This window comes from Denticeps clupeoides, chromosome 6 (assembly GCF_900700375.1).
Source record: "Denticeps clupeoides chromosome 6, fDenClu1.1, whole genome shotgun sequence".
NCBI lineage: Eukaryota > Metazoa > Chordata > Actinopteri > Clupeiformes > Denticipitidae > Denticeps > Denticeps clupeoides.
Window position 1 is genome coordinate 19,407,307 of NC_041712.1, and position 17,559 is coordinate 19,424,865.

The window sequence follows — 17,559 nt, forward strand, 5'->3', positions numbered from 1 at the left end:
GACAGACATGTTTCCTCCATCTGCTCTGTTCATTAATAGCTTTAACGTTCGTGCAGTATTTTTTTTGCTATTATAAAGCTATATATATCCATCCCAATCCTTGTCGTGAACCTCTGTCAGTGCACAAGGGTTCTATCTTCTCATGAGAACATACCTGCCTGGCCTCATCAGTTTCATATGGGCGTGCCGGGCCGATCCATCTTGTGAGTGCCGGATGCTCGGGCGGTGTTGACACTCCTGTTTGTTTGCTTGGCCCGGTGTGATGTCATTGTTGGCAGCCCAGCTGCTCCAGATGAGGGGAGGCGGCGAGGTGGTCTCTGTGTTTCCTGTGCGCCTGTCAGGAATGGGTCTTTCCCAGCTGGCTTATCTGCAGGGTGGACCCCTGTGGGGAAGTCTCTTGGTAATCGGCCTTGCTTGGAGCCCCAAATGGGAAAGCTGTCAGCTGTTTTTCTCACGATGGACATAATTTGCCGTGTGAGGCTAAAAGTCTTGCAAAATGCAGCCGCCCTGTCCTCTGTGTATATAAATATCAGGCTCTAGATGTATCTTCAACACTTCAATTGGCAAAAGCTGGGTGTTTAAAACACTCTTATCATATCTAACTTCAATCACTGACATGGTCACTCCTCAAACCCAAACAACGTGGCATTCTGTGATCAGCGTTCATTCAGGAAAAAGGACCATAATTCTCCCTAAACAATTAACAATATATTTGGTTTGTGGGAGTGGTGGACATGAGAACAATATACAGAACAGAAGACCTTATATTTTTTACTCCATGTGACCAGTTTGTCCATTATGTTCTGGTAATACTTCTTTAACCTCAAAATAACAGGGGTATCATGCCCAGTGTGCTAGAGATTTATGGCGGTGATTTTAAATTGTAAAAAGACTAAGATGCATGGTTGTTCATGGGTTCCCCTGTGCCAAGAAAGACAGCAAGATTAGACCTTGTGAAAATGTGCGCATTGACAAATGGTGGTGAAAATGGCCGTATGTCCACTGGCAGCCCACAGAACCCAGTCGGGGATCAGTTGTCTCCACATCCACATTTCAGTGTCGGAGCAAACCACAAAGACTGGGTGGAAAGTAGTAATTTCTCCTTTTCTTCTGTTATTTGTTTCAGGTCCTCCAGGGAAACGTGGAAGAAGAGGCAATCCTGGTGAGTTCAAAACCCTTTTTTTTTGCACCCCAAAAAGTACAGAATGATCCCCTGTTCATCTGCACACAAGGGCAAACGGAGTACTAGTGCATCTAGTAGAATGTCAAGAGTATCAGAATATACTATTAGAATATCAGTTAAATCTTAACCAGTTGTGTGAGGCAAAAAGGTGACTTTCCCAGTAGCCAAATGTGTGTAATGCCCCCTCCATTGAAAGTTTTTGGTAGGAGGCATCTTGGCAAAAAATGCATAAAAACACTGACTTATTTATGCATACAAGAATATGCATATAGATAGCATTATTGTATCTTTTAATACTTTTATTGTGTTTCATTAAGTATTTTGGTCAATGAATCTTTGTTTTATGTCACACAAAAGTAAGGCTGTCAATCAATTAAAAAAATGTTAACTAATTAATAGCACATTTTGCAAAAAAATTATATAAATTCCCATTCATTTTGAATGGGGTGAAGTCATGCATCATATTATTTGTGGTATGTTTGGGACTGCATTTGCATTTATGTTTATTGCTGATTAAACAGCTATTTTGTTGTTAGCAATCAACAATTGGTTGCTTCTCATGTGCTCCCTAAATGGCACAGATGCCTACCCTTATGTGTAGATGTGATGCATGAATGTAAATCAAAATAATGTCATTTTGTAATTTATATAGATTCAGTAAACCTTCAAATATTCAACGCATTGATTAACTACATAAATGAAAAAACCTTATCAGAATATTAAAGTTTCCTTTGTGGTTGATCAAAGGCAATATGAACTAAATTAATAATTTTTTTAGATGCACTAGTGAAGGGACACTACGTCCTCATGTCCTCATGATTTAATACTGTCATTAAGTTTGCAGTTGTAACTGCAGTTCGGATGTACAAGGCCCATGTTTAAAACGCCACCCTCATATATCTCCCCGGTTTTATTGGTTCTCTAGTTCTGCTGAAGCTCGTTTACTGTGTTTGTATATGTTGGCGCTGACCGGGTGAACGCAGTCTGTCCGTGCCCGTGGTGACACACTGGAAAGTACCTCTCATTTGGTGATCTGTTTATCATATAACTCACCCGGTCGCCATATTTGAGTCACTTTAGAACTATGCAGTTTGGATGAAAAGATCTTTTTTTTTTATTGTCCCATCACCTTACCCACAGTTGGCCAGTTCACATCATTCAGGGATGAACGTGATGGACATCCATGATATTTTATAGATCCACTAAATACCTTTGAAATCTCCCCACTCAGCGTGTAATAAATAACATGTGGAAGACCAGGTCGTGCTTCTCTGAGGACCTATTCATCCTGAGATTGTAATGCAGAAGAAACCATATGAAATGCCAATGGAGCCTCCTGATCTATACATTAGCCCTGACTCCATGTCTGGGATCGGAAGTATGGACTGTGAACCTGGTGGGTCAGGGCCTCCTGCAGGATTCGTCCTCACTCCCACCACCTGTGGCTCACATGTAGCGTATCTGGAAAGTAGCGAAGCACCCAGCAGGGAGCGTGGAGAATAGATCGGAGATGAGCTTCCCCTATGATCAGCGCTGGACACCCTCACTTCCCAAAAAGCTATCAGTCTTTGGATAAGACGGTGCACGCATTTATTGGAGAACACACAGACCGATGGAGAATAACACCCTCTTTGTTCTGTGTTTGATGTCTTTGGCTCAAGTGGGGGTGATGTGGGGGTGTCTGACAGGCTCCAAAACACACAGTCACTTCTCCATAAAAAGCACCCCTCTGGCATCTCCAGTCCACAGCCAGTGACAAAGGGGGTAGGTCGCCGTTCTGAGCTTTAAGACGTAGAAGAATGTAAATGTTCCTAAAAGGAACACTGAGAGAGAGAGAGAGAGAGAGAGAGAGAGAGCACAGCAAAAAAAAACACTTATCTCTTGTGTCATTTTCTTCTAGACGAATCCTTTGTTTATGTGAAGGAACGATACTGTGCAGGGCTGCGATTAGTCGTCTTCCCAAAGCCTCGGCTATCATGGGCTCCATTCGGTGTCACATTCCTTTGATGGTATCAGATCTCCTCAGGCATTTCAATATGCCTTCCCTTCCCTCCAACACTTCTACCCCATGCGTGGGTTCGAATGGAGAGGAACTCTGCAGCAGTCATGGGAAATTGCTCTCATTGACAGCACCCATTGAATTTATAGTGGGGGGAAAAAAAGCAGATTTGAGTTAAAGTCACAAGAACCATTTATTTTTTATTCGGATAGTATTACATGTTCCTGCTGAACTTTTACCGCCACATTGAAATTAGTGTCATGTAAAACCATGGGCCTGAACATCACTAAGCTTTGCGCTTCCAGCAAAAAAAAAAAAAAAAAAAAAAGCAGGATAAAAAAAGATATTGTTTCCACACGCCTCAAATGCTTTGGATATGCTTTGGCGCCTGTATCTAATTTGCAAGAATCCCGGCGTTTAGAAGAAACCTCACATTATTCAACATCAAGATTCTCAGCTCTCCCCAATGTGCCATATCTGCGCCCACAGCAAAGTCGGATTAGCGAGCAGTGTGACAGGCAGCTACAGGGGACGTTTGAGATGTCTTTACGTCCCGATTCTTTATGCTGTCATTAAAGGGAAACTGGAGTGGCTGTCTGAGTAAACAAACATGGGTGGCAGTAATAAATAAGCAGAAGACACTATAATTTGTATTATTTATGAATGACTAATTTACGATGGGTGCAGTATGTTTTTGCACATTTAGCGACTGTGAAATGAAAACAGAATGTGGCACATTTCAGATGTGTGACAGCTCATTTAATTTTAAACACCATCACTAATATTCCATTACTCTGTCTTTCAGGAACTCCTGTGAGTAAGATCTGGCCGTCTTGGTAAAGTATAGAATGTGATTTAAGGATTTTTATTGTCATATAGATAGTAACGCATCATCATTATTCTAACAAAGTTCTTGGTCTCAAAGGCTCCTCAGTTAATCTACTGTACAAAATAAGGACGTTTATGTAGTAAAATAATATTCACTGCCACCATTCTGATTACACTCACCTCAACAAGAAATAACATCCTCAATAAAAATGTCACATGTAAAAGAATATTATTAAAAATATAAACATCACCAATTTGAAAATAGTTCTATTAGTCTTAAATCTGTAATGATCATTGATCATTACAGCTATGCTCTACAGCCATTTAAACACCAACATCTGACCTTTTTGCTTTGGATATAAATAAATTTTTGCTATTTCATTTCATTTCAAAAACGTGAAGGCTGTTCTACACAAACTTTTGGGTGCTTATATCAGGGGAAATAATCTGTTTGTTTCTAACACATCACATTTAGTGAAAAAATGTGTTATATATGTAACTTATTTAAAGACTATTTAAAGAATGCAGTGACAGTCACAGTAACAAAAGGTCTGTGATCTGATTTAATCTTAATCTCACCATTTCCCAGAGAAAGTATGGCAAATGAAGCTGAAGACTTGCATTCTGATATGCAGACATATCCTGGTTAACAAACAGAAAAGAGAAGAAAGTATAAAAATTACCTAGACATTTTCTCTTACATTTGTGTAACCTTCAACAGAGAATCAAACATTCTAGCACATTCTAGTGCAAGTGCCAGTTTTGTGTTTCATATTGCATATATTTTTAAAGCAATATCCAGTTCAATTAATTGCTGTGCAATTCTTACTTATTAAAATCAGCATTTCATATCATCACTCAGCATGTGGAAATATTATAATTGCTAAGGAACTGATAATATTAATCCTACCAGGGCTCACCGGGACGTGTTGGCTACCCGGTAATGTACTTTATTTAATCGCTCACCCCACATTCGCATGTGCATGCTTTACAAAATGATAATATTACCGCTTTCCACCCTTTCTCTGGAACCTCTGCCGTGTTGCTGAAGTTCTTGCACTCTCGACGTATTATAGGGCAGCACCTTGTGGTCTTGGGAGGAACAACGCTTGAAAAGTGTTATTGTTCACAAAACAGTTGCGCTTTATTCCAATATTAATAACCATGTTGCAATGCAGTCCTTGCATAATAATAACAGTGGACCTTTCATTTTTAAAGCCTGTTTTTAAATTACTAATTACTTTTTCTTTGACTTTTGCATATGTAGGGAAGAATCTGGTCTTTCATCAGCAGTCACACCAATCAGCATCTTACTGACTGATGGCACACATGTTAACTTTTTACTATCAAATGTCCAATTTGAATTACAATAAAAGCGGCTAAACTGTCCTAGCCTATAGTCAGGCTCTGCAGACAGCCCAGTCCAGATGCGATTGGTTGCATGCCTTGGCAGCCCTCACGCTGTAGCAAGATCAACAGGGAAATGCAAAAGCCTGTGAAGTCCGTCCAATAATAACAAGAGCACAAGGCAAACCTCAGTGCGCTGTTCGGAGCCACATGTGGGCCAAGCTGGACTTTCAGTTCCCCCCACAGCAATCACAACACACCCGATCCGTCTCCCGCGTCCTCCCTCTACCCACATATCTGCATGATTCTCGCGCTCATGTGCCCCGCCGCCCCTCCTCCCTGTCCATCACACGCTGCAGATGAGCTGGGGAGGGTCGGGAAGGCATTAGCAGCGATGCTTGCGACACTCTCTCCAGGTCAGGGTTTGTCCTGAACCGACTTAGTCATCCGACTAACAAAGTCCCTCTGTTCTCCCCGAGGGTACCCAGACTCTAATGGAACAATTAGAGTTTTTATTTTTTCCCCCTGAGTGAAGAGGAAAAAGAAGATATACTGGTTACTATGCGCAGGTGTCGTTTACCAAAAAAAAAAACTTTCAGCAAAGGCGCTGATTGGCTTTTGTTCCCAAATCCAGATGAGTCACTGCTCTCCAGACCTTTCAGCACCACGGTGGAAGTGGACAGCGCCGCTCCTGCCTGTCCTAATGACCACGGTTGATTGCGTTTGAGTGCTGATGCTGATAGAAACGTTCTGCTCTACTTCCATGTTCTCACCGAGCTCTCCAGCCAGGGTCCAGCTGGGAGCGCGCTTTAAGCTTGCTGTTATTTGATCTCTGGCCATACACGTGTACGTTAGTCAAAAGGACAGAGGTCAGAGTCGAGATGAAGGGAACGGGAAGGTTGCTCTCCCTCTCTTTCACTCTCTCTCCGGGGTTACGGTCCACATGGAAGAGGAGCACGATGGAAAGATTTCTCGGTGCGCTAATCCTTTGGCAGGCTGATGCGGTTGCTGTCAGCAGGACTGCTCTGAACTATTGAGTTTCTCTCAGTCAGAACAGTGTAAACACTCAAACATCTGGGGAGTTTTGCACCACGGACCCCTCCACGAAGGGACTGCTGCAGAAACACTGAGACTCCATGCAAAGAGGCAACATCATATAAATCAATAACCAGGAAAATATCATCTAATTTGTTCAACGAATATGATCAGTGGTGTCTGATCTGCTGTCATGTCTATAAGTAATAAAAAAATAAATCATTAAGTTGGGGTCAAATTCTTAAGATTTTAGTACACTCAATCCACAACAAGATTTTATACCCTGAAATCTATATTATTTAAACTGCAGTAATAAGATAATCACCTTTATATATCACCCTAGGATACTTGGATACTGGATACAGTTGATCAAAAAGACTCAGTTCACCAGCTGGGCAGTTTTAGCAGAGAGAAAGAGAGAAATGTGTGTCTTTGTATGGATTATGGAAACAGACAGTGATGAGATATTACAGATCATGGGGAAGCAACCTAATCCACTGAAGTACCGGTTACAGAGCATCAGGAGAAGCTGCGGAAACTGTTCATCTTTATCGTCTTTCTTTATGATCCTTTCGGCTAGAGGCCTGAATTATTGGGGGTTTATATCTGGAATTTGATTGTGACGTGCCTCATTGAGGAATGTCAGAATGACAGATTATTTCTGAAAGTAAGCCTACATTGGAAAACAGAATAGATTTTCTTCTGTATATTGCTGCCATCTCTGCTCAGTCTGTGTCTGCTTTCCTTTAGCCAAATTCCTCCAAAATCTGTAAGATTCGGAGTAATCGCTCTTGGCTGTGAGCGAATGCATGACATTCTTCTACCGCATCAGCCAGTGTCTCTCTGAAGGTGTGCAGCTGCAGGGCGGAGGGCGTCCGATCCTGCGCCCCGCTCCTTTTAATGTTCCACTGTCTGTCTGTGTTCTCCATGCAGGGACCTCTCGGAATGGATGGCAAACCTGTAAGTTTATCTTCCCTATGCTTAAACGTTCATTTATTTAATAGTTCATTGCTACATATGATTTTTTTCTCTTTTCAGGGCACCCCTGGTCCAAAAGGAAGTCAGGTGAGTTGTAAGAACTAAAGCCTGTAAAGAGTTCTACCATAAACATGCAGTCAGTGGGGAAAAAAATGCAGGAGATCACATAGATCACATAGAACCAGGAAGCGTTCCTGTCCATCCACCTATCGGGTTTCATGAACAGCTCAGTCCCGTAAGATTTACACCTCCGACGCGTCCACTGTGAGGAGCAGCTGCCTGCTATTTGCTGCTCCAGCGAGTGGACCCCTAAACCGCTGCAGACCACATCAGACCCAGGCCTGATTGCTCATTAATGTGTTTATGCTGAAGGGGCCCTGGAGCACTGGCCTGAGAGAGTGGCACAGACCTCGGACATGGCGGGATGATAAATGAACTGTCAGGCATGGCAAGAAGCTCTTTAAAAAGCCATTAGAGCCAACTTTTCATTTTTCACCGAGGGTTCTTCATGCGCTCCGCGCAAGAAAAGGATGGTTAAGATCTTCCCAAGAAAAAGGAGATGCTGTCTTTTGTTGTTCCAAGCGGATGAAACTTTTGCATCTGAAAGCTCAGTGACAGGCAGAATGTGCGTCTGTGTCTTTCACAGACAGAACTTTTCTCAATTAGCACAACGAGGAGGCGAATTAGCAGCAACCAGAACAACATGCGGCTTTGAGGGCTGCAAATTTTGCCCATGTGTTCACGAGATGCGAGAGATTATGAAGCCTATTCATTTACAAAGACAATATCAGGCCAATCATGGCACACTTCAGGGCCTCAGCAGACCCCATTACTTCACATAATTAATTGCAATCAGGAGAACGTTGCGTGCTGTGGAGGATTTGAGGCCTGCGGGCGGATCATATGGGAGCCACACATTGCCAGTAAAACAGCAAAGAATCTGTTTATCTGCTGCTCAGGAAAATATGGTTCCATCTGCTGGTTTCATATATGGTCCCAGGTTTACAGTTTTAGATGCAAATTAGGGGTGATCGATTCACATTATAATCATGACTGTATTAAATTTTATTCATTTTCTATGGTTTAACAGCACCAGTTTAGCTTTCCGAGCCTGTAAGTCTTGGAAGATGAAAGCAGGCAGCAAAATGATAACTGAGTGAAGCTCTGCATTTCACACATGGTGACAGGGTCTGATGTGGGAATAATAGAACGCTGCCCTGCTGCATTGTTATCAGATGCACGATTGAGCCGATAGCATTCAAAATGCGTCAAAAAATCAACTTTGTATTGTCTGCAAAAGTGAAAAATTTGTGAGATTTTCTGAATCGTGCGCCCCTAATTTGGATCAGATGTATTCTGCTGTTCATACACAGAACCTATTAAGAACCTAATGGTCTACCATTAGGAACAGGGAGAAAACCGGAGTGGTTTAAATAAAGTTTTCATCACATTTTCCCCCATATGAATATGTTTTTATTTTCTCTCATCCCATGCCAGGGTTTACAAGGCGTAAAAGGAGAGAAGGTAAGTTGTGCAGTAAACTGTAGTCCTCGGTTACAGCCATAGCTGGAATAATATCTGAGTGACATTTGTGTGTTGCCTCTGACAAATAAAACTGTGTGTAACTGAACTCCGATGCTTTTCTCCAAAGGGTGACCAGGGAGACATGGGGCCCAGGGTGAGTACGGATCCCAAATCCAATTCGCCCCGTGATCCCCAAGTGTTTGGAAAGCCAAACACCGTTAGCCTCCATGCCAGCGCGCTGGCGCTGCATCGCGCCGCGCTAACAGCTCACTCTCCGCCACCACATCCCACAAACCCAACCCTCCGCCCCGACACGACAACGGGGAAAATTATAGCCCGTGACCAATCAGGAATCTGAGCGGGATGGCTGTACACGTTTTCTATTTATAACATCCCCGGCCTGCGATTTAGGCCGGCGCGCCCTTGTGACCCCAGCCCCCTCACCCCCCCTCACCCCCACCAGCCATCAGTGAGATTAGAAACAGGTGCTGCTGACTGCACTCCTCCATTAAATGATTATTGAGCATTTTTTGCATAGCTATTTTTTTTTAACTATAGCAATGTAATGCAGAGTGTGTGTGTGTGTGTGTTTGTGTGTGTGGGTGTGTGTGCATTGTTGAATGTACAAATGTAAACTTGACTTCCGAACCTGGAAATACATTAACTGTCCTAAGAGGGACAATGTGACCCCATGACATGGAAGTAGATTAAGCGCTGTTTTGAGAGCTGTAAATGTCCCACCCTCCACCCAGATGGTAGCATTCAGCTCCCTCTGCAGGTGGACAGCTGACCTCTTGCTGTACTTGACCTGTGACCTTTGTGTAGATGGAGTTAGGAGTAGCGCGGGGTCAAACTTAACCTCCTTTATTGCCATTCATCACTTTCAAACTCTCGCACAAACCCATTAATTTTGTGTCATAATCCCTGACCCCATGCTGGACCTGTTTTTGCTCTGAGGTTAATATAGAAATTGTTTAAAGCTGTTTAATCTTGTGAATGTCACTTCACATCACAACGTTCTTTTTTAAACAGTTGAAGAATGTCCTCCGTAGACCAGCGCAGTTACAGTTAAATCCAGTTCTGTGTTTGTTTGTGTGTGTTTTTCCTGTTGTACGTTTCCAGTGTGTATCGCGGATGCAGGGCTGGTGTGTATCTGTGTTTTATCACAGTCATTGTGTGCCCCGAAAGGCCACTGTCACTGTGGGAACGGAGCAGGGAGGGGAAAAAAATGTTAAAAAAAAAAAAGATGGCTGCAGCGAAAATGCGATTTTACTCTCCGAAACCACAGCCATCCCCTCCCGACCGCAGGCTGAGCACAAACCTCACGCTTATTACGGGACGCCTAGACAAAGGAGCGCGGTATCTCGAGACACAGCTATGACATTTATAATGGTCATCACTAAATCTGAATCACACTGAAGCATTATATTCACTTTTTCTCCCCCCTTCTTTCGTCTTTTGTTCCCCTTTTTCTGTGGCTCTTCTGTCTCCCACCACTGCACTTATGCCATGGCCTCAAACTCGTACCTTCATCCCCCATCTTCACCTCTGTCTGTTCCACCTCCCCTCCGGTCCTCTCTGTTAACCCCATATGTCCCCCACATGTTGCTGCCCTCTGTGTCCCCCATTCCTCTTCCTCGCCCTTCCTCTCCCAGGTCTCGGCAGGTCTGCTCAGCAATCAGATTCTCACAGTGAAGGTTCGTCCCTCGCCAGCCCCCCCCGTAGCCGGCGCTAAAGCTTCTGCACACTCTTCAGCCTTCCTCTAATTGTCACATCCTGCTGTCTTCATGGCTCCCCTCCCTGCGGTTAGAGTTGTCTTGTCTGCCTGATGACTTGTTAATCGCCTCTGTTTCCCTCTCCTCTCTCTGCTTCCCTCTGTGTCCGCTCTGGAGCTAGACGGTCTTCCCTCGGTACGACCACAGCTTTCTTTCAGGTGACCGGCACATTTTTCAGAGGCGTCTCCTTAAGGTAGAGCAAGCCTCCAGCATGGACCCCCACGCTGCTGGGTTCGTTGTCTTCTACTAATCCACACAGATTTCATTGTCCTGTTTTCCACACTTCTGGGCATCGTGCTTCTGTTTTAATTGTCCATTATTTCTTCTGCTGAAAAACACTCGCCCGTCAAGTACTGCTTTATAATAACCTGCTCAAGTGTCCCGATTTATTCACGTCTACATGTTTCGCATGTCTAATCTAATTTGGGTTTAAAAAAATGTTGTTGACTCCCTGATATTGACATATTGAGTGGTGAGAACCATATGGGTATAACAGGAGAGCCGTGGTTGCTTTGCGGGTAAGGAAATGGACCTATAATCAGAAGGTTGCTGGTTCGAATCATACATCGCCAAGGTGCCACTGAGCAGAGCACCGTCCCCACACACTGCTCACCAAGGGTGATGGTTAAAAGCAAAGGACACATTTCGTGTCAGCGTGTGCTGTGCTGCAGTGTTTCACAGTGACAATCACTTCACTTTCGCTTAATCTAACTTTGTTGATTTAATTTAAAATGTTAATTTTAGTTTTAATTTAAACACATAGTTCACAGTGTTTACTAAATTTTTTTTGGCACCAACTGCTTGTGGGTGTTCAGTGTCATTTGGTTTTTATTAATTTATTCATATTTACTTGCCAGCAGAAAGAGCTGTTGGGTGATATGATTTGATCCAAAATGCCACTTTAAACCCTATGCTTCTCACCACTCAATATTGTGATAATAATACATTTTTTCTGTGTTTTGAAAATAAAAAAAACGACTCATGACCTTCCTGATTTTTATAGGGTGATCAGGGTCAGGCAGGGCCCCCCGGGCCACCGGGTCCCCCAGGGTCTCCTGGCCCCAGAGGGCCACCTGGAAACACCGGGAAAGATGGGCCTCAGGGATTCCCCGGGACGCCGGTGAGATTGTTCTTTCCTCTTTGTCCCCTGACTCATGTAAGCAGCGTGGCCATGAGTCACAGGTCTGGTAAACAGCGGCGCAACTCTGCACCCCGCCACCCTCACCCCCACCCCCAGGTGCAGCAGTTCGGGAATAAGCCTCATTATTAATGGGACGGGCTGTGACTCACTCAACCTGTAAGCAGACGGAAATATCCTTCTCCAAAAGTACGGCCTTTCTGTCTCCATAGCAGCCATTCAACACCGACACACCTTCTTCAACATGATGATCAGTTCGACCAAACCTCTCAAAACGACAAACGCTTTCATGCCGTTTTGACTGTTGAGCATGATAATAGATATTTTTGATGAAAGTGGTAATTAAAATGTGATAAGTCGTTTATTTGAAGAATATAAAGCGCATGTTGTACTTTATGCAGACCTAAGCCCATCAGTAAGGCAAGAAAATGTTAATATTTTCCAGAGCTGTGTGTGTGCGTGACACGCGTCAGCAGTTTTTAATCAACTACCAGTTTAAGTGCATTAAGTCAGTCCTGATTACTGATTTGATTTTGTGGTACTTTGTATCTCTCTCGCCATCTTAATCGGACCGAACAAAGCCATTGCACAGTATGATGCCCCACAGATGAGGCAGATCACACTGCAGTCCATATTGGGAGCAGATGTTGCAGGGTCAGCAGGCTCCAGGACCGTTTCCTGTTGTTGTCTGGTTAATTGTATTTATCTTCGCTAACTGAAACCACCTCATTAACAGCTTGAAGGGGGCTAATGTCGCGCTCGCGAGTCTTTGCGGCGAGCCGAGCAAGACTCTCTGTCGTCTTGGGAATGGCTCTGGCCCCAGCGTGCCGGGCCGAGTCGCTCGGCAGGCGCGAAGTTCTGCGCGTACGCTGAGGCGCAGCGACGAGAGCTGTCACCACATCCAGTCATTAGAGCGCATGCCGGTGCGCCTGAGGAAACCCACATGAGGATTGAGAACATCACTGCTCCATCCTTTGTGTGCTGACTGCTTTGAAGAGAGGGCCCTCGCACAATGTGTTTTTATCTTGCGCCACTCAGAAGCCGCTCTTACATGTGGCCGTTTTGTTTTAATATGTACAGTATAATGTGCTCCTTTATGGACTTAAAAAAGTAGATATGGAGGGATTAACACATAACTCAAAGTCGACATGAAATGGGTGCCGAGTTGTTTGTTTGTTTGTTGTTTCTTCCAATTAAGTAAATTGCGCTCATTAGCCACAAAAGAATGCGAGCACACCAGAGGAAGTTACTCCACCTCCACTTTTCTCACCAAAGCTCTTTCCTTCCCTTCACAGGGCCATCCTGGCCATGAGGTGAGCTTTCCACTTTCATCCACATATGCAGTGAAGTCTCTCCTTATTTATTCAGTTATTTACTTTTCTGGTAAATGGTAATAAATAGAGTTCTACACTATTCTCCACAGGGACCAATGGGACCTCCAGGTTTAAAGGTCAAAGAATCTTCTGTTGCTCTCTTTCTCTTCTCTAATAGCATCCAATTTTTTGGGCCCTGGATTTAAAGCATTTTTGAATGGAGAATGTATAATGTAATAAGCAATAATATAAATAATATAATAATATAAATAGATTATATAGTCATGCAGTTATTTATACTCTCATCCCAGTTGTTGGTATCACTGTAACTGTAATATGCTCATATTCACACATTCACATGTTTTATAATGCACCTATTCAGGGTGAAAATGGGCAGAACGGTGAACCAGGCGTACACGGACCTCCTGGAATGAAGGTGTGACTGACTGGTAATTAACACTCATCATAATCTCAATACTGAGCACTTGATTTATGACCCCTGTTGGCCCATTACAGGGGGAACCCGGTGGGACAGGTGGGCAAGGCGAGAGGGGCGTGGACGGGATGCCAGGTATCAAGGTGGGGAGTCTTTCATTAATTATACGACTGAATCATCAGCATGGGTCATTACTACATTACAATCGCTGCAGCATAAGTTTTGCTTTGTGGCTTCTTACCTGGTGAAATAGCGGTATATGGTTGCACGGGGAGTATCAGACGGAGGGATTACATCTAAATAAGATTTAATATGTTTGTCTCTGCAGGGTGAGAAAGGAGAAGTGGGACAGTCAGGCCCACAGGGAGTAATGGTATGCTTATTTTAATCACATTTATTTGGGTGTTTTGCGGTGAATGTGAAAATGACTTTCTGGGTCTTCACAGGGCTTACCTGGGGAGAAAGGTTCTTCTGGCTCCTTTAACGAAGGGAACTTTTCTGGACAGTTACATGCTCTTCAGGTGAGTATCATTTGCTGTATGTATGTTTGCTAGATGTACTTAATATTTTTCAGGTATTAAAATGTTAAAGAGAATCATGACAATTACACCCTAAACTCGGAATCATTACTTTCTGTTGGTCACTTCAGGGGCCACCTGGACCTCCTGGTGAGCAAGGGTCAAAGGTAAATACAGTCTTACTTTAATACAGAAATTCTCTTTTCGTATATGCATATACGTCTGGTATTATTCTAAAGTATTATGTTAAAGAGGTACGCCCCCTTCTGGTAAACATGTTTATTGCTCCATTCTATGCTCCCTGCCAGAAATCATGGCAGAAATGTGCAGGGACTAATCAAAGGTGGGAAACTAACATGTGTGTGTGTGTGTGTGTGTGTGTGTGTGTGTGTGTGTGTCTGTGTGTTTATAGGGGGACACTGGTTTACCTGGATTACCTGGTGTTAATGGAGCAGAGGTAGCCTCATCATGTACCTGAATGATGTACCTTTATGTTTAATTGTTACTCATTGTCCAAACGAGATTTTGTTGTTCTCACTTACATGCTTTACTTTTCCGGAACATACCTTACAAAACCCACATTTATGAATAAAAGGAGATGCAAAAATTAATGTCTGATTAATCCGCCTCACTGCTGCAGGGAGCCAAAGGAGACAGGGGTGATGACGGCAGGCCTGGGCTATCAGGAGAGAAGGGAGAAATGGGCAAGATGGGACTGTCAGGAGCGCCGGTGAGTATAAAAGTGAAAGTCCAAACATAATCTCAGTGTAGGACCAGTCACAATGCATAGTAGAGGCTAACATTTTGAGGGGAATGCTGGCTGGACCGTTGGTGCTCCTGCTGAAGTCTTTGACGGACAAAATCACTCAAAGTGACATTGAAAGGGTGTGACTGCACATTTAATTACCATGCTGTGGGTTTTTCAGGGTGCTGATGGACAAAAAGGGGAGAAAGGAGTGTCCTGGACAGAGGACAATCTGGTCAGTCTAATGCCTCCTAAAACCTGAAACACGCTGAGTGCTGTTACTTCATGTTCCAGTCTTGTTACAGTGCCAACGCACTCTCATCACCGATCTAAAATACTTACTGTTGTTCTAGTCTGGAGCTGGAAAATACAGGACAAAACACGTTATATTGTCATATTCAGGCTTTTAAATAATTTCAAACAACTTACCTTGTGACCCACGATTTGAAGATTGAAATATAAACCATCTAGAATAAAACACATTGATTGTCTTGATTGTTGCATTATGTTGCATGCAGGTTAATCACAGTAGCTGTGTCTTATAGGCACAGATCATCTCACTGCCTGGCCCTCCAGGCCCTCCAGGGCCACCGGGCCCTCAGGGCTTCATGGTGAGTAGAAAAGGCCAGTTTAGGTTCAACTGCATTTCAATTCATTGTCACAGAAACCAATCTGAAACTTTTCATTTAAAACAGTACAATTTAAAAGAGATTTGTATGACACCAAATTTGCTGAATTTTTGGTTTCAGGGTCACCACGGCATCCCAGGTCCCAAAGTGAGTTGAGGCTCCAGCCTAGATGTGGATGTTGTGCCATATGCACCACACTGTTTTTATTCTAATATTCCTGATTTTAGGGGGAACCTGGGGTGGCAGTAAGAGGAGAAAAGGGTGATGCTGGAAATGAGGGTCCATCCGGTCCAAGAGTAGGTCTTCTCCATTCCCTCTAACTCACAAAGCACCTGCACGGGTGTCTACATAGACTGATGATGCTCAACTTGTGACTTCCTCCTGCATGACCAGGGTCCACCAGGTTTTCAAGGTCCTTCTGGATTGGTTGGTGTACCTGGCACCAAAGGTGAAAAGGTCAGTGTATGCTGCAGATTGTTCAGTGGAGTGAATAAAGGGATCAAGTCATAAGTGGCTACCAGGAACTAATTTTATGCTGTATTCTATTAAATGTTTGTGCGCATTTTCAGGGAAAACAGGGACTTCCTGGATTGGATGTGAGTAAATACATTTATTTGTTTACTTAATTCTCTTTCAATAAACTAAACCAGCATAATCAATATGTGCCAGGGTTTCCCGGGACTGAGAGGAGAAAAGGGAGAAATGGGAATTAAAGGAGAGAAGGTTAGCCAACCTCATGTTAAGAACAGTGAATTCAGAGCAGTGATTCTACGCTGAAATTAATGTATTTCACTGTGTCTTTCATCCTCACCTTTAGGGTGAAAGAGGCACGATGGGGAAGAAAGGCCTAAAAGGTCAGAAAGGTGAACAGGGAGCTCCTGGACTGGACCAGCCATGTCCTGTGGTATGTCACTTACTTCAGTCATAAATATACTTATAAGGCTTAAAAAATAAAAGTAGCCTGGTCATTTAATTATTCTTCATGGCACACTGTGTGTGTATGTAAGCAAGGCTGGGTGCCAGGTTCTAATGTGCACAAATGTGACACAGATATGACATTCAATGGATTTTACTGACAGGGCAACCATGAGTGCAAAGGACATGATGGGGAGGCGGGTCAACCTCCAGACTCCCCATGCCCCCTGGTATAGTATTAGCATTGGGTGTTCCGCCTTGGTGTTTCACTCTCCATCCCCGAGGCAGTAGTTGCTGTTGTGAATTCTAATTAATATATTAGCAAATGCTGTGATGTCGGTGATCAGAATGCATTCATGGTAACTGAAGAGATGTGACCCATTGTGGAGATTCTTCTGTTTTGGCATTTATGTGTCCCAAAATGAACCGAGAACACAACCCATGCATACCTGTACTGATTTTGTGTCTTATTTCCCCATACAATGTCAATACAAAATGTCTTGACAACTCAACTCAAAAAAAAATTCTCACTATAACTTTGTAATATCAATATTTGTGAAATTTCATTTTCTCAATGAGTAAAAAAAGTGAGTTTATTTACTGTAAAAAGAAGCCCTATATAAAACTAGGCGATAATGGGATGTGGTGTTACCAAAATAGAGGAATTGCCTGTTAGCTGAAACCTTTTATTTATTGTCACATTTAAAGCAATCTTTTATCAAAAACGACATTTACTCAGACATGCAAACTACTGCCAGTGGGACTATTGTGTGTATTTTTTTCTTGTGTGTAATCCTGTGCTAATTTTGTGATCTTGTGGGGCTGAACAAGAATTTGATTTCATTGCATTAAGATCACTTTTCAAAGTGGCAATGAAATAACATATCCTGCCTGTTTCCAAATGTTGGGATGAGCCTGTGAACGGGTTGTTAGAGGTTACAGTTGCATTTGTGAGTTGAATGTTTGTGTCGTACCCTGATTTTCTGCAGTGCAGTCAGTCTGATGGATGGATGGATGGAATACGTGCATGTGGGTGGTAGGGTATAGTGCACGGTCACTTGGGTGATTTTTCCTGGTGTGGCCCTGCACCTCTCTCCTTCAGCAGAAGCCTAGAATTATGGGTAATGGTATCTCTTCGCATGTGTGTTTCTCAGGATAAAGATGGTCTCCCCATACCAGGATGCTGGCACAAGGTT

The 17,559-nt window shown here is 43.3% G+C and overlaps 1 protein-coding gene and 1 long non-coding RNA gene across 8 annotated transcripts in view; one reads left to right on the forward strand and one right to left on the reverse strand.

Moving 5' to 3' along the window:
- col23a1b (collagen type XXIII alpha 1 chain b) overlaps positions 1-17,559 on the forward strand; it is a 64,989-nt gene that overhangs the window by 45,333 nt on the left and 2,097 nt on the right. Inside the window, exons 3-31 of one of the 7 annotated variants that reach the window (XM_028982717.1) lie at positions 1,127-1,162; positions 3,988-3,995; positions 4,924-4,950; positions 7,326-7,352; positions 7,431-7,457; positions 8,868-8,894; positions 9,022-9,048; positions 10,550-10,591; positions 10,791-10,862; positions 11,673-11,789; positions 13,103-13,120; positions 13,231-13,257; positions 13,503-13,556; positions 13,637-13,699; positions 13,885-13,929; positions 14,003-14,077; positions 14,206-14,241; positions 14,487-14,531; positions 14,715-14,804; positions 15,001-15,054; positions 15,365-15,430; positions 15,569-15,595; positions 15,676-15,744; positions 15,842-15,904; positions 16,018-16,044; positions 16,118-16,171; positions 16,266-16,352; positions 16,528-16,593; positions 17,518-17,556. In XM_028982717.1, coding sequence (XP_028838550.1) covers positions 1,127-1,162; positions 3,988-3,995; positions 4,924-4,950; positions 7,326-7,352; positions 7,431-7,457; positions 8,868-8,894; positions 9,022-9,048; positions 10,550-10,591; positions 10,791-10,862; positions 11,673-11,789; positions 13,103-13,120; positions 13,231-13,257; positions 13,503-13,556; positions 13,637-13,699; positions 13,885-13,929; positions 14,003-14,077; positions 14,206-14,241; positions 14,487-14,531; positions 14,715-14,804; positions 15,001-15,054; positions 15,365-15,430; positions 15,569-15,595; positions 15,676-15,744; positions 15,842-15,904; positions 16,018-16,044; positions 16,118-16,171; positions 16,266-16,352; positions 16,528-16,593; positions 17,518-17,556 — 1,415 coding nt within the window. The remainder of the gene's footprint in view (positions 1-1,126; positions 1,163-3,987; positions 3,996-4,923; positions 4,951-7,325; positions 7,353-7,430; positions 7,458-8,867; positions 8,895-9,021; positions 9,049-10,549; positions 10,592-10,790; positions 10,863-11,672; positions 11,790-13,102; positions 13,121-13,230; positions 13,258-13,502; positions 13,557-13,636; positions 13,700-13,884; positions 13,930-14,002; positions 14,078-14,205; positions 14,242-14,486; positions 14,532-14,714; positions 14,805-15,000; positions 15,055-15,364; positions 15,431-15,568; positions 15,596-15,675; positions 15,745-15,841; positions 15,905-16,017; positions 16,045-16,117; positions 16,172-16,265; positions 16,353-16,527; positions 16,594-17,517; positions 17,557-17,559) is intronic. The other 6 variants (XM_028982721.1, XM_028982723.1, XM_028982720.1 and 3 more) reach the window with 6 other exon arrangements.
- Positions 2,958-5,642, reverse strand: LOC114792010 (uncharacterized). Its single transcript, XR_003750075.1, has 4 exons — positions 5,545-5,642; positions 5,019-5,102; positions 4,590-4,652; positions 2,958-3,278 (listed from the first exon to the last, which is right to left on the reverse strand). It is a non-coding gene; the product is annotated as an uncharacterized LOC114792010 (long non-coding RNA).